The following is a 16,752-nucleotide window of genomic DNA, read 5'->3' as shown; positions in this document are numbered from 1 at the left end:
TCCCCTACTGTGATAGATAATTGAGGTATTACTGTGAAGAGCCTCAGTTAAAATTGCACTTGAGGAGATGGTGGGAAAACAGCCACAAGCAGCCAAATGCAAAGTATTAGCTACATTGTGCCTCCTGCACCCCACAAGCCAGGATGCCTGGCCTCGTCTCCTTGAAGTTGGGGAGACAAGTCCTGCTGGGGCTGGGTTGGAAGGGGGATCTCAGAGGATGAAATTTTCATGGACTGGGGATATTGAAGATGATGTCACTCATTAAGATGTGGGTTAAGGACAGCTTTCTGTTTCTGGAAAACCAAGCACACCAGTACTAACTCGGAGCCTGAGAATGACCGACTGCGTGACTATGCACAAATTATTTCACCTTCTGCCTTGTTACCAAGGATTAATTAATCATTGCAAGTTGTCTCGCGACTCCACAATGCTAAATACAAATAGAGGAGACCCTCGAATTCATGGAGCTGTGACTCGTGGTCTTGAATATTCATGTTTAACCACCAGTCCACTCTCTCACCCAGCAACGACTCTTTGTTTTACAGAGTTCTGAGGGGTCCGCTTCTGTTTGGAAGGTGAAAGGGGGGCTGTACGTGGTGTGTGGCTGCAATACTGATGGCCTGTTTTGTTCTCCTGGGGAGATACTGTAAGGCACAGTGGCAGATTCACCTGAAGCTCATTTTTGCCCCTCAAAATTTCCCCTCATTAATTTTGCCAGTTTGAAATTCTCTAGACATACAAGATCTTTTAGAGTGAAAATGCACTTCAAGAGAAAATACAAAAACAGAACACTTATGAAGAAAGATGTTGGTGTGGGGTTGTCCCCGTTCTGCCCTTACTGTGTAATCTTGAACAGATCCCTGAACTTCCCTGAATCTCAGTTTTCTCATTAAAAAAAAAAAAAAAAGAGTGGGAATAGTTCCTACTTCATTGGTGTGTGGCTATGATAAACTAATGACTATGAAAGGTCTAATACATGGCACATGCTCAATGGATATTAGCAAAAATTCTTGCTTCTTGATTAAGAGTTGAGTGTCATCCACGTCTTGGAAATTGTGGGAAGTTGGAAACTCAGGAGAACAAAAAGAAAAAAGTGGAGTGGTGAGGGACTTTTGTCAGTCAGGGGCCGGAATGGGGCTGTAGGATCTGAGGAATGAAGGAGGAGCTGGCGATAAAATGAGGGGGTGAGGGGAAAAGGGAGCAAAAAGAGAGAAGGAAAGAAGACCAGACGTGAACTCTTTCAGTTGTGCCAAGGTCCTGGCACTAGTCCACGTGGTGCTGGAAGTTACTCCCTGAAGTCAGGCAACTGGAAAGCTAGGGCTCCAAAATTGTTTTCGCTTCTCAACCGGGTATCAGACCACGTGTCCCAATTTGGGGTTGCTGCGATAAGAATCGAGGTAGATAAAGTCGTTTGGAAGGTTGCAAACATGACCTTGGCCCAATTTCAACCCACTGCACCTGGTCCCCGTGAATCCTGCCCCACTTTTCCAGCTCACTTTGTGTGGCCGCATCCCTTTCCCTACTCTTCCACAGTGTGGGACGAAGGATTCAGCTCAGCATTCCCAGGAGCACCTAATGTCATGGTGTCTTTCCTATCATGGTGGTTTCATACATTTTTTGGATCATATTGTTTAATAGATTCAAAGTTTGTTTCCTACTGCAGCTACATTCACCTGCCATTGTCTCAAAGAGGAGGCCATAGGTGATGAAAGGTCCACAGGGGGTGATTGGCAGATATAGCTGAACAGAATTGGTAAACTGAATCAGGGCTTTATGAAAACAAAAGCCAAGTAACTCACTCTGCCTCCTTAATCTCTGGTAATAATTTACCTTAAGATGGAAATTTCAGCCTGGGAGTGGTGAACCTATCTTTGAGCTTAGCAGCTGTTTAATAAATGTAACAAACTCCAGCGTGGGCCCCTGTCAGAGTCCGTTAGTTCACATATGTCAAGAATTTGAATTTGAGCAACCTTATTCTTTCAGACATGGAAAGAGATGTTAGCTGGTCATTTGAAAGCCACTCAAAAGAACACTTCTGGATACTTGTCGAAGGAGGTGAAGTTTCTCCCATGGAGAACTCCTTCAGTTGTTGATGCCTAGGATAGACTGTGCGTTGGCATGTTTGCCTTCTTGGCAACTCTGGGAAGGATGAGCCTAATATAGTCCTATCAGCTACAAAATAATTGGCAGTATCATTAATCCTATCTTGTAAATGCTTAGCTGCCTCAGCCCATGCAAAGGTCTGAGAAGTCAGCCTTCATGGAAGAGACTTGCAACACCTGCTTGGCTGGGCTTCACTTTTCCTTTCATTGGTGCTAGTGGATTGATCGCTGTACTCTAGACCAGTACCGTCAGCAACAGCATCACCTGGGAACTTTCTAGAAATGCAATTTTAAGGCCGGGCACAGTGGCTCACGCTTGTAATCCCAGCACTTTGAGAGGCCAAGGAGGGCAGATCACCTGAGACCAGGAGTTCAAGACCAGCCTGGCCAACATGCTGAAACCTCGTCTCTCCTAAAAATACAAAAATTAGCTGGGCATGGTGGTGTGCACCTGCAGTCCCAGCTACCCAGGAGGCTGAGGCAGGAGAATCACTTGAACCCAGGAGGTGGAGTTTGCAGTGAGCTGAGATCACGCTACTGCACTCCAGCCTGGGCAACAAGAGTGAAATTCCATCACCAAAAAAAAAAGCAATTTTGGTTGGGCTTGGTGGCTCATGCCTGTAATCCCAGCACTTTGGGAGGCCGAGGCAGGCGGATCACGAGGTCAGGGGATTGAGACCATCCTGGCCAACATGGTGAAATTCCATCTCCACTAAAAAAATAAAAATAAATTAGCCAGGCGTGGTGGCGGGCACCTGTAGTCACAGCTACTCTGGAGGCTGAGGCAGGAGAATGGTGTGACCCCGGGAGGTGGAGCTTGCAGTGAGCTGAGATTGCACAACTGCACTCCAGCCTGGGCAACAGAGCAAGACTCCATCTGAAAAAAAAAAAAAAAAAAGCAATTTTATAGGCCTCATCCCAGAATCAAAAATGCTGGAGTAATTAACAAGACTTCTAGGTGATTCTGATGAACCCCTGCTCCACATTATGAATTAAGTACTTGAGCCTGGGACTCTTGTTTAAGGGTTGTTCTTCTCTTACATAGCTCTTTTAAAGTATCCAGTATTCTGAAGTTAGGAGGCATGTGTGGCAAAGATGTTTCTTTTGGGAAGAAAAGCTTCCTCAAAATCTAATTGCTACAAGGAAATCAGTAAGTTGTCAAGGAATTTTTTTTAAAAATCAGTACTTGGATTATGACACTAGCCTGGATCTTCATCTTTCTTGCCTGGCTTTATTCTCCAATAGAACTAATTAGCAATTTAATTATGCAAATTTTGGAAGATTTCTGATTTGGATTTAGTTCAAGCATGAAAATAGTGGTACATAAGGACATTTTTCTTAGTGAATTTGGAAACCATTGATTTGCAGTAGTCTAGTAGTCAAAATCCCTTTGAGCCAGATGGGCATTAAATATGCTGGCTTACTATTTGTGTAACTACAGTTTTAAAGGATTTATTGATCCAATAGTTAACCAACCAATGGCCAAATTAAAAATAATCCCTTCCAACTCTCTCCCGCAATTACGAGTAGATCACCACGTAGGTATGTTTTGTAAGAGATGATTTAGGAGTTAGATAGAAACAATCTTGAATTATTTAAATCATTTGTTATGCAAAAAAATATATAGAATTGTTTTGTGTGGCTCAGAAGAATAGAGCATGAGTAAGCATCTAGAAGAAAGGGGAAGGCAGATTTTTGTTCAATAAAAGGGAGAATTTCCTAATCTGAACTCTCACCCTAAACTAAACAGGCGGCCTAGTGAGTCCCTTGTTACCTACACAGGGACATTATTCACTGATGAGTGAGAAGTTTTATTCACTAAAGGTTGATGGAGGTGAACTTTAAGATCCTTTTCAGACTTAGAGATTCCACAGGTGTTTTCCAGAACACCTCCTTCACATTAGCTCTCCAGAGTCAGGCTTGCTAACCTCCTTTCTCATAGACAATCTGTTCCCTGAAGCCATGTTCCAAGGAGAAAAAGTAGAAGACCTGTGTGCCAGAGCATCACTTTTGCTGATTTCGCAAAAACGGTTTATGATCATTTACATGTTTCCTTTCGTGTGTACTTCAAGGATATGCTGTATGCAAGAGATACTGATATGGAGGACCACGCATGTCAAATCCAAGCCTTTGTATTTTCATCCCTAATTGAAACTAAATACAGTCATGAAACACAAAGAAAGATCAGAGAGAACCAGCAAATTAACAAAACATCTAGAAGTCCACCAGGACTGGAGGTCTCGGTAAACTTTAGGAGCCCTGGTAAACTTTGCAGGCAGCCAGACTTAGTATACTTCTATTAATGATGACAGCTATTAATATTTTGAAATTGTCAAATGTTGTTCTATGACACATTTCATAATATTTCACCAGAGCGGGCCAAGGGAATGTTAGACTTCAGATTCACAACTTTATAAAGCATTTTCCAAATAAACCAACCTCCTCACTGTAGTTGGAAAATAGTTGCTATGTTTGGCTAATCCACTCATCAGTAAAAACTGTTTTCGTTTCCCCCCAATTTTTATGCAAATTTTATATATACCCTAATCAAGAGAACATGAGTACAGTCTTTATTTTGGTTTTTCCTTAATTAATAAACATCATCTAGCTTCCTTTCCATGCATGATGTTTTAGTAAGCTTGCAAATATTATTAAAGATTGCTTTTCTTTTTGAAGACAGACATTAAAATCAACCCAACTCTGTTGCACTATAATCTGTAATATCACATCAGGTTTTAATAAACCTCCTTTTTGCAGCACACATGTGCTTAAGACTTCATGGAAACCAAATCAGCAGAGAGAAGGGATTACTTTAGATGACTTTAAAATATGCATTGTTTGAAATGGCCTCTGGTGACCAGCTTTCATGAATGGCTGGCTTTACATGTGGGGCCCATCATCTGGTTTAATTATATCAGCTGCTTTGTGTGACAAGTGCTGTTCTTGTGTGTGCTGAGAAATGAAGGTTTACAACAAAGTAGAGTAATGAGTGAGAAAATAAATTCTGAAAGTGGAACACCACTGGGCGTTTGTATGGAAGAATTCTAAGGACTGGTCCACCTATAAACATCTATTTATAAAGACACTCCACAGTGACAGTAAGTGTAAATTTGCCTTATATGTCCATGGACCTAGATCATAATCTGAGCCTTTTCAGGAAGATTTATTTCACATATAAGATAAGTAACAGCTTAGAATGCTAATGTGGCTCTTAACATTTTCATTCTATAAATTCTTATGCATAAAACTTCATAAAGGTTGCTCTTTTGTAACATTAGAATAAAATGCTAAGTTTTTATTAGCTAAAGTATTTCCCAACCTCTGTCCAGCAAGTAAACTAAGACAGATGTCATAAAGTTTCAAGGCACTACCGATTCATTATTTGAGTCTATAAATGTTAGGAAAATTATGGTTTTAGAAATCTCCTGTTGTATCTCTTGAGTTGTTAGTCTTTCTAAAAAAAGAAAAGAAAAGAAAAGAAATTGGCCAGACGCAGTGGCTCACGCCTGTAATCCCAGCACATTGGGAGGTCCAGGTGGGTGGATCACCAGAGGTCAGGAGTTCAAGACCAGCCTGGCCAACATAGTGAAACCCCCCCTCTACTAAAAATACAAAAATTAGCTGGGTGTGGTGGTGCACACCTGAAATCCCAGCTACTCAGGAGGCTGAGACAGGAGAATTGCTTGAACCTGGAGGCAGAAGTTGCAGTGAGCCTGGATCGCACCACTGCACTCCAGCCCAGGCAACAGAACAAGACTCGGTCTCAAAAAAAAGGAAAAAAAATAGAAATTGATAAATATCTCTATGTCTAGATAGTGATTTGAAGATAGGAAGGTGAATTTGATTGAATAAGAATATCATAGATTACACTAGTGTCAATGATAACCGACAGGCAATTTTTATTCATTATATGCTTTATTGCTAAGATTAATACAGTAAATTAATTTTCCTAGATGGGCATACTAGTTACTGAGTTTATTCTACTATGATATTTTCCAAGACTGCACACCTGAATTTCACTAGAAATTTAAGTAGAGTTGCTCTTTTTACTTGATAATTGTAAAGCTGTGCTTGTTAGTCATTGAGAGAGGAGTCTAGAGCTGAAGGGGACCCGATATCTGAAGATAGCTCAGGGATTTAGGTACATAGTGAAGATGATTTTGTTATTTAAAGACTGAGAATTATGTATTTAACCATTAGGACAAACGATCTCAAAACGCTATTTCCCAGTACAACTTGTGAAGGAAGATTTTTAGAAATATTAATACATAAACTAATCTGAATTTTAAAGTTTCCTTGAAAATGTCTCCAAGCAAAGACATTGGCTTTAATAGGATGTTTGATTTTTTTTTTTTTTTTTTTTTTTTTTTGAGACGGAGTCTCACTCTGTCGCCCAGGCTGGAGTGCAGTGGCATGATCTCAGCTCACTGCAACTCCGCCTCCCAGGTTCAAGCAATTCTCCTGCCTCAGTCTCCCGTGCAACTGGGACTACAGGTGCCAGACACCACACACAGCTAGTTTTTGTATTTTTAGTAGAGACGGGGTTTCACCATGTTGGTCAGGCTGATCTCGAACTCCCGACCTTAGGTGATCTGCCCGCCTCAGCCTGCCAAAGTGCTGGGATTATAGGCGTGAGCCACCACGCCCGGCTTAGATGTTTGATTTTTTTTAAGGTTCTCCTGTAAGAAATACATTTTGAAAAAAATACAGCTAATCTCCATAATTTGCCTTGAGCTAGGAAAGAGAATTGTCTTTTGAAATGCGATTGCCTCCTTCACACTGTTTCCCAGAGCTTTCTTTCCTGGTCCTCTCTCTGCTTGTTTCCCCATTCTGCTGTGTTTAACACCTAGAAGAAGTTAGAGAGCATTATATTAGCAGTGAACTTGATGGCATAGAAAGTAGGCCAGTGGACGGTCGCGGTGGCTCACACCTGTAATCCCAGCACTTTGGGAGGCCAGGACAGGCAGATCACTTGAGGTCAGGAGTTCGAGACCAGCCTGCCAACATGGTGAAACCCCATCTCTATTAAAAATATAAAAATTAGCCAGGTGTGGTGGTGCATACCTGTAATCTCAGCCACTCAGGAGGTTGAGACAAGAGAATCACTTGAACCTGGGAGGTGGAGATTGCAGTGAGCCAAGATCATGCCACTGCACTCCAGCCTGGGCAACAGGTGAGACTCCATCTCAAAAAGGAAGTATGCCAGTGGGATTCTCTTGACCGCAGCTTTATTTATGTAGTAAAGTCAGGTGTTCCTCTTCCTACATACGACTGCGAGATAGTATTTCGAGAAATGATTTTCAGACAGTATATTTATGTTTCGAAACCGTTTCTCATAGTATGAGATAGTGTTTCCAGAAATGCTTTCGAAACATAAATATACCATCTAATTGTCTTTTTAAAAATATTTACTTCAACTTAAACGTATCTCGAGAATTGTGGAACTTTAAAAAATTTGCATTGTGCCAGATTATGTTCATCAGGAAAACAGACTAAAATGAAACATGTATAAAAAATCCCCGAATCTGTCGAAAGTATATTTTTAGTACCTAAGAATGATTGAACTTTATATTGTGAGAAAGATTGTTTCTTCGTTACTTGAGATATGTGTCTGTGTGTGGGTACGTATATTTATACACATATCTTAAGTATGTGTGTGGGCATACACACGTGTGTGTGTGTGTGTGTGGTGTGTGTGTAGAGAAAGAGAAAGACATGGGGTACTAATGAAACATAAAGTTTGTGGCATAGACATTAGTGCTCAGCAAACACTGTGGTCTGCTAAATTTTCGAATGCCTTTGCAGTTGAGTGGGGCCACATGACTAATCACATCCAATGAAATGTTAGAAGTGAAGTGGGTCACTTCCAGGTTGAAGCCCTGAAAAGCTCCTGCAAAATTCTTGAGCTTATTTTTCCCTTGCTTCTTGGTCTACTTATTGCAGCAACAGGACAACACTGCCCCCGTCAGTGTGCATCCATGCATGGCTGGGCAGAGCAGAGCTCTCTGCCATCCTGTGTGTGACTTGCAGTATGAGTGACAAATATGCTTTTATCATATTTGGAATTTCTTTGTTATTGCAACAAACTACTTCTGCTGACTAATGCAGTATCTCAAGGTACTTCAGTACAAATAAGCTATAAATGTATAAAACCAAAGGCCAATTTAATGAAATTTAATGTAATAAATCATATATTTTAAGACCTAGCTAAGATGCCCAAGATCACATTCTAGTTCTTTTTAACAATATTGCTGTCCTTCCACCAAACCCACTTTATTTTTTTTTATCAACTTTTATTTTAAGTCCAGAGATATATGTACAGGATGTGCAGGTTTGTTACATAGGTAAATGTGTGTCATGGTGGCTTGCTGCACATGTTATCCCTTTATCTAGGTGTTAAGCCCAGCATCCATTAGCTATTCTTCCTGATGCTCTCCCTCCCCCAACCCTAAAGACCCCCCCAACAGGCCCCAGCATATGCTGTTCCCCCACATGTGTCCATGTGTTCTCATCATTCACCTCCCACCTATAAGTGAGAACATGTGCTGTTTGGTTTTCTGTTCCTGTGTTAGTTTGCTGAGGATAATGGCTTCCAAGTTCATCCATGTCCCTGCAAAGGACATGATCTCATTCTTTTTTGTGGCTGCATAGTATTTCATATAAATCCACTTTAACTGAAGTTTCCATTGCCTCTTCTTTTGGAAATCCAGTTGTCTCTTTGTTCTCATTCTCTTGGATCTCACTGCCACTGTTGAAACCATTGATCATTTGGACCACAAGTGGTCACCAATGACCATTATTAGTCCCTTTAGACACTTTGTAACATATGCTTCAGGAATATTGAGTTCTTCTGGTGGTTTTCATAATATCTAGATCAGTTTGTTTTCCTTTGTCCTGTTTATTTCATCCGAAAGAAGCTGGACAAATTTTAATTTGGACTTTATGCATTCTCTAAAATGCCCTTCAGAAACTTGTTTTTATATGATTTTAGTTCCTCCTTTTATGAGGCAGAGTCTCAAAGGTACATTTCTTGCTTCATCCTTCTCACTCTTCAACTCTCACTTAATCTTTCTCAATCTTCAACTCCATCTGTTTTCTTCCTCCCCGAGAAGACAGAGAGAAAAACCTAGAAAACTTAAGTTTATTTATTTCTATGTTTTGTAATGCAACCGATTATTGAAAAAATTCAATATATACATGAATTCAGCCAAAAAAATAAAACCTGTCCCTCTCCCTCCCCATACACCAGGGATAAACAACACTCACCACTGTGTGAATAGATGACTTTTGAAGATTCCTTCCAATTCCAGGATTCACAGTGTTGGGTGGGAGGAGGAGAGGAGAAAGGAAGATCTCATCATTTAGTCAAATACTTCCCCACAGGTACTCCAGGTCACAAGCATACACTTTTCAGCCGTCATTGTTTGTTGGAAGAGGATTTATTATTCGAGGAGAGTAAAAGTGTTACTACACCGGGAGGGGATGATTGTCTATCTTCTTTGCTTGGAGTTGTAATAAATTAGACCAGGAAACAGGCTTTCTGGAGATTAACAGTAGGTGAACTTTGCCAGTTATGGGGTTGTTAAAAGAAGAAATTAGCTTCTTCGTGGATTCACGTATATTATAAAGAAGATAGCACATCCTGAAGGCTTACTCTAAAGAAAAGAAGTAATCTCTGGGAGACTCAAAAGCCAAAATTAATGGGAAAGGGCCATGTTAACTGATCCTAAGAAATGTGTGTAGACAGTAATGTGGGATGGGAGGATGAGATGTGGGTACCAGCTTCTTGCTGGCGTAATTCTACTTTGCTTGCCTCTGACAATAATCTACGTGTGTTCTGGCTAAATTCAGCTTCACATAACTACATAATCTCCCCTGCCCCTGCTGTTTCAACTGGTTATGGTGTCCCTTTTTTCTCTGGCCTAACTATAAAGTGCCATTGCTTTGCACTAGAAATAATTCTTTTGCCCCATCCTAGAGAAGTTTTTTTCTGTGGCAAGTGGGTTGTTCTGACCCTGTCCCTTGTATACTTTAGCTGTGTGGGCATTCATTTGTAAAATTTTGTGTTATCCTTGGGGAATAAAAAAACACAGAATTTTATCACTCATCAACAACTTTTATCTGAGACCAGGCATTTAGAACTGAGGACAGTTTCAAGGCTTTAAGGAAAAAAAGTAAATGAGAAGCTTGTGACTAGGGCCAGACCTAGAGCCTTAAATGTGAGAGTCTGGGCTTAACTATAGAACAAGGTACACTGTAAGTCAGCAATTCTCAAACCCTTTGGTTGGGCTCAGTATCCCTTTATATAATTAAAATTTATTGAAGACCCTTACCCCAACAGTCTTTATGTGGATTATAAATTATTAATACTTAGAAGTGAAAACTGATAAAATTTTAAAATATTTGATTCTTTTGAAAATAATAAATCTATTATATGTCAACCTAAATGACATATTTTATTTTAAAAAGCTATATTTTCCAAACAAAAAAAATTGTGAATAAATTATGAATTCATTTTACATTTTTGCAAATGTCTTTAATGTTTATCTGAAAAGAAGAAAGTTGAATTCTTATTTCCGCTTCTACATTCAATCTGTTGAAATACATTGTTCTGGCTGAAGTACAGTAATAAAATCCAGACTCACATGAATACGTAGTTGGAAAGGTAGAAGCATTTTAATAGCTTTTTCAGATACTTGTGGATATTCTTTGATACTACAACAAAACTTGGCAAGTGATAATTCATTAAAGGTTAGCTGTGTTAAGAAACTTGAAACCATGTCAGGCCGGGCGCGGTGGCTCAAGCCTGTAATCCCAGCACTTTGGGAGGCCGAGACGGGCGGATCACGAGGTCAGGAGATGGAGACCGTCCTGGCTAACACGATGAAACCCCGTCTCTACTAAAAAATACAAAAAACTAGCCAGGCGAGGTGGCGGGCGCCTGTAGTCCCAGCTACTCAGGAGACTGAGGCAGGAGAATGGCGTGAACCCGGGAGGCGGAGCTTGCAGTGAGCTGAGATCCGGCCACTGCACTCCAGCCTGGGTGACAGAGCGAGACACCGTTTCAAAAAAAAAGAAATATGAAACCATGTCAATGAACTTTTCATTCTGTTACAATAGAATCCAGTGGTCATCTTGTACTTTGAATGAATATTTTACTCATATAAGATTTTATAGCACTGTGATCATTTGGGAAATTTGGTTCACTGAACTATGCAAATATTCTAAATGTTGACTCATTTCATTTTACAATATCAAAAAATAACATTTGTTAACATCACTATCGTTGTCATCAGAAAAAGTTTTACTTATTGGAAGTCTGCCAAGTAGAGTATACAAGTTTTCCAAAATTCTCATTTTAGCTTGAAAGGTAGATTTCTATCATTGGTAACAAACACTGTCAATTGTTTCCCTTGAAATGATAGGCTTATTTCATTCATTATTTGGGAAAATGTCTGCCAAATATCCAAGTCCAAAAAATTCTTTTAAGTAAAAGTAATGTTTCATTTTTTTGTTTAAAGCCACTTTAGCTTGCAGCTCAGCCACCCTCATGCCTTTCCTCAAGACAGCCATCATACTCCCCCAGCCAACAAGGGACTTTGAGTGAACCTCCTGTCTCAGAAAACAGAACAGTGAAAAGAAAATATGTGCACTCGAGGTCAAGGTTTAATAAAAGTAGTGATTTTACTGCCTCATCTTAAGTGAAGCTGGGTTTTTTTTGTTGTTTTTGTTTGTTTGTTTTTACCATATGTGAAGCTTTTATCGTTCATGCTAAGACAAAAGCGGAAAGTGGTTCTACCTACCATTGCTCTTACACCATCTGTAGAAATGTCAACACAGTGAAGAAAGCAAATAATGTGTCAGTATTCTTATCAAAAATAGTTCTGAACTCATGAACCTCCCAAAAGGGTCACAAGGTCCCCCAAAAGTCCCAAACTATACTTTGCCGCCGTAGACAAAAGCAGGGTGCTTTCGATGTATTGGCCACCATCCCCTCTAGAGACCTAGCACCAAACAGCCCAGCCAAAGGGGGGATTGGGGAAGACAGAGGTCCCCTTAAACCTTTGGGAGCAACAGGGCTTGAGTTTAGATTGGGGTATTGCGGGACAAACATATGTGACCTAAACTTTCTATCCAGTTGGCTGGACATCTTTCCAGTCTTTTTTTGTTTTTCTTTTTCTTTTACATGTGACTTGAAACATTTAATGCCACTTTTATAATTTGGCTTGACCACCCTAAACAAAGTCCTGTAAACTTTCCACACCAATTGGCCATAACTACAACTGCTGTTGTCATTTTATGGCTTGGAGTCAAAGCAGCTTATAACCTGGTCTTGATCGGTGAAGAATAAAACACTGTTCTTCAAACTCACTTTGTATGTGTGAGAAAAACCTTTCTACATTTCTTTCATTTTCTACTCTTTCTCAAGACCAATTGCTAGTCTCTAAGGACTCCTGTTGTCCACCACAAAGTATCCAATTCAAACATTGCATCCTTGTCTCTTCTGTCAAGCTCTGCATTTTGTCTGTCAGGATTTTTTTCCCTTCTTTACTTCTTTTCCTTCTGGAGCTGGAAACCAGGGAGTAAGAGGATGACAGGCTTTGAAAGGTCATTTTCGAATAAAGAATTGTCTGTGTGCAGTGTTTCTAGAATGGCATGTTTTGTGTGTTTTAGTGAAGGAAGATGAGATAAAAGAGAGAGAGGACTCTTGCTGGCCAGACTAGGTGAAAAATTCAATTTTCTTGACCACTTAATGTATATCCTTGTAGGTACGAATTCCCTGAATTGAATGGTGGTGGTGGTGGTGGGGGAGGCTGACCAAAGGGTCCAAAGTTCTAGTGAGACAGGCGGAATAAACTTTCAAGATCTGTTGCCCAGCAAGGTGACCACAGTTAATAACAATGAATTAATCGTATGCTTCAAAAATGCTAACAGAGTAGATTCTTCAATGTTCTCACTACAAAAAAAAATGATAAGCACTTAAGGAGGTAGACTGTTAATTAGCTTGATATAATCATTCCCCAAAGTACGCATTTATCAAAACATCAAATTGAGCCCCGTAAATATATATAATTATCATTTGTCAATAAAAAATAAAAATTTTAGTTAAAAAAATAAGATAAGCCGTGGCAGAAAATAATGTAGATCTTTTCTGCACTTTTCATTCACCAGAAGGGAAGTTCGCTTCGTAGGAAAAAACCGCTCTATCTTTTCCATATTAGGAAATGATTTTTGATGTAGTTTACACAAAGGTATCATTAAAGCTAATTTGCTTTTTCCTAAAGGAAGAAGTAAAGTAAATAAGATAAAGAAAAGAATAACTGGCAGTGTTGACTGGGTTCCAGCAAAGGTTAACAGCATCTGAATTGTCAAGAACTTCCAGTTTCTAGTGTTGCTGATTATTTAAACTCAAATGCCACTGTTTGTCTAATGCAGTGAGCCTGAAATTGTTCCTCCTGGGTTGCTACTGTCAGCAGAGGTTGGTTTACACTATAGTGGGTGCACAAAGGCCCTCTTCACGAACTCTCCCTTCACACACCTCTGCAGGCTTTGAGAGGTGAGCAAAGTTTCACTACTTAAAGAACCAACCTCTTAAGAAATTTCTGTATTTAACAATTTAGCCCGACCCATGCTTTGTGAGAACAAGCCATTGTTTGTCATGTTATTCCTTTAGTTTTCCTGTCCCTTCGTGCCTGTATCAAGTTTCTCACGATTTAAAACAAATGCACAGAAGTCAGTCAGTGCAGAATAATTGCAGGCTTTCAGTGTTCGCCATGCACAGCAATCACTGTGGAATCACCCTGAGTTATTAAGAAGAAAGCACCAAATCTTACATTAGTGACTTCTACAGAGCTCCGTTATCAATTGGAGCTGGCTTGTGTGTTGCAGATAATGTAGTCAGGACTGCCTGGCTGCAGACACTAGAGTTTTGTTTAAAAACCTATTTCTTCTTGTCTCTTTCTCTCTCTTGCAGTATAATTACAGGCTGCAGAGTGAAAAGCATTAGAACTGTTTACAAAACAGCTCATAAAGTTAAAATATGTGTGTGTTTGTGTAAAACAAAATAATGTATATGGTATCCAGTCTTTCTTCTTTCACTACCCCTTGTCACCCTCCAGAATTAAGGGCATGAAGTTGAGAGATGGAGCCCTTTCCTCCTGCTATGCGATGCTTACACTTAATTAGTTATGCCTACTTATCCAATGCCAGTTTATTGTTGCAGATCAAAATACAGATTCTCAGGTGTATGGGGACTGAGTGACTGATGAAACAGACTGCTATCTAATTAATTTTAGGGCAGCCTAAATTCCCAAAAAGATGTTCCCTCATGACATATGAGAGAAAGATTTTATTTTTTTAATGAGCCCTTTGCTATCTTTCCAAGAGAAAAGCTTTCAGCAGGTTAGTGTTCCAAAGTGAGAGGGGCATTTTTCCAACCCTTTCAAAAGCCTCCTTCTGTGCAGCTTTGCAAAGATTTTGCAGCTCGCCCTTCTGGATTTTATTTATTTATTTTTTAATGTGGAAGGGTAGCCGCTAACTCCAGCCTCAGGGCCAATCAATCGTTTTGCTTTGCAGGTTTAAGATCTGCAGCAAAGCAAAACCCCTGTGCTATCTGTGCCTTACCGGTCTTGCCAGCAGTAAGCCTGGTGATTGACAATCAAAAGGGTGTTCTGTCCACTTAGGTGCCGGCACAAGCTGAGGACAGAGGAACCAACCTTGCACGGAGGAAGCACCTTTTCCTTCTGGTGATTGATTGGTGGGGGACAGTGAGGAGGTTTTCAGAGGCTGGACAAAATTGTCCCAGTCACTTACTATGAAGTCTTTGTCAGCAGAAAAGACTCTCCTGGGTAGTGAATGATATAATGCAGCTGACAAATGACAGGTGTGGCGTGTGTTTCGTTCTGCTTGCTAGGTACTCAGTATCACACGCAGGTGAGTCAGCGCTCCCCAACACGCCCCTTGCGCCATCTGCTTCCCACATGCAAACACTCGTTCCCAATGCTCTGTTGTTTCCCTGGCACTGCTGGCTCTTCCTAATCGATCGTCAGCTCTGTTGGGGATGTGTAAAGTACTGTCAGAGTGTGAGCAGGGCGATACCTTACCACCCTTTTATGGAGCTGATTATGAAATGAAGATAGCATTTGAGTCATTTGTTAGCAGTTCTGAAAGTTGTTTCCTTCTGTTCCTCCCTTTTGGAGCACAGAAGAAAAAATATATATAATATATACACATATGATATGCTGTTGCAAGAGACTACTTCAGATCGAAAATCTGTTTTTAAAATCGTTGACTGATATTTCCTTTGTATTTTTTTCTCCTCCTTCCAGGACCCTATCTGCAGATGTTCTGAATACCTCTGAGAATAGAAATTGATTATTCAACCAGGATACCTAATTCAAGGTATTAGCTCTTGTCAGAAAGCTTTTACATTTGAGCTCTGTGTTGGAAATTCTATTTTGGCAATGAATTGCAATAGGAAAAGTTGGAATGAGAATAAAGGACAAAAGTGAATTTGCAAAATAATCAAGTGCTTAAAAAACTACCCAGCGCTTGTGAGGGTTTGCTATTTCTGACTCATGTACAACCCTGTCTCTGCCAGCTTATGTGCCAATACTGACTTATTTGTAGCCCTTTTTCTGCAACTGTGCTTGGAGTTTGGATTTCATTTTAGTCTCACCGTCTCCGTTTTTCTCTGACTGCCCAGAACTCCAGAAATCAGGAAACGGAGACATTTTGTCAGTTTTGCAACATTGGACCAAATACAATGAAGTATTCTTGTTGTGCTCTGGTTTTGGCTGTCCTGGGCACAGAATTGCTGGGAAGCCTCTGTTCGACTGTCAGATCTCCGAGGTTCAGAGGACGGATACAGCAGGAACGAAAAAACATTCGACCCAACATTATTCTTGTGCTTACCGATGATCAAGATGTGGAGCTGGGTGAGACACTGGACTCTTCACTTGTTAGTCTCTTTTGTTCAGATGCTTTATCGAGTCACAGGATTATCAGTAGACATTCTGAGGTTTTGCACTTAATTATTGCACCTTAACCAACACCCTAGTTTATGCAATGAACTTGTATTGATCATAAGGCAATTGGTTTGTGTTTCAGCATTACTTTTCTGATGTTATGCTTTTGAAATGGTCGGGGAAGGGGCCTGGGGGAGTAGGACGATGGAGGAAGAGGGTCAGCACTGAAGACTGTAGAAGTAAAGGATTGAAAACCCTCCATTAGAAATTGTAAAAATACTTGGGCAAAGTTGTTTCAGAGAGTATGAGGATATGACTGTAATTCTATGCAATGGATATGAATATAGACTGATACTAAAGGAACTTTCAGTGGTTATTATTATTAGAATGGATTACTTATTCACAGTTTGTCATAGTAATCATTAGGTAATTGAAAGTTGCAGTGTTCTATATGTCTTTGCGTAGAGAATTCACTTACTACTATCTTAGATATGATGCTTTTTTAATTAGCTTGCCTAGGCTAATTGTAGAGCACCCAGAAAGCTTGCCAAAATCTAGTGATTCTAACTTAACTTCTGTATCATCTGATTGGGTTTCTTCTCTTCTCACTGTCTTCAATGGTCCAGCCCTAGGGTCTTGTTCATAAGCCGAGGGCCAATTCTTCTAGTGCACCTAGTGCAAGG

At 40.2% G+C, this 16,752-nt stretch overlaps 1 protein-coding gene across 3 annotated transcripts in view; it reads left to right on the top strand.

Moving 5' to 3' along the window:
• The window catches only part of SULF1 (sulfatase 1), a 199,467-nt gene that overhangs the window by 84,955 nt on the left and 97,760 nt on the right, over positions 1 to 16,752 (top strand). For all 3 annotated transcript variants that reach the window (XM_017872747.1, XM_017872745.1, XM_017872746.1), the window contains 2 exons: positions 15,431 to 15,503; positions 15,808 to 16,039. In XM_017872747.1, coding sequence (XP_017728236.1) covers positions 15,868 to 16,039 — 172 coding nt within the window. In that variant the 5' untranslated portion in view covers positions 15,431 to 15,503; positions 15,808 to 15,867. The remainder of the gene's footprint in view (positions 1 to 15,430; positions 15,504 to 15,807; positions 16,040 to 16,752) is intronic.

The sequence above is a fragment of the Rhinopithecus bieti genome, unplaced genomic scaffold (genome assembly GCF_001698545.2).
Source record: "Rhinopithecus bieti isolate Rb0 unplaced genomic scaffold, ASM169854v2 scaffold_6536, whole genome shotgun sequence".
NCBI lineage: Eukaryota > Metazoa > Chordata > Mammalia > Primates > Cercopithecidae > Rhinopithecus > Rhinopithecus bieti.
This window is presented reverse-complemented; position numbering and strand designations above follow the sequence as displayed.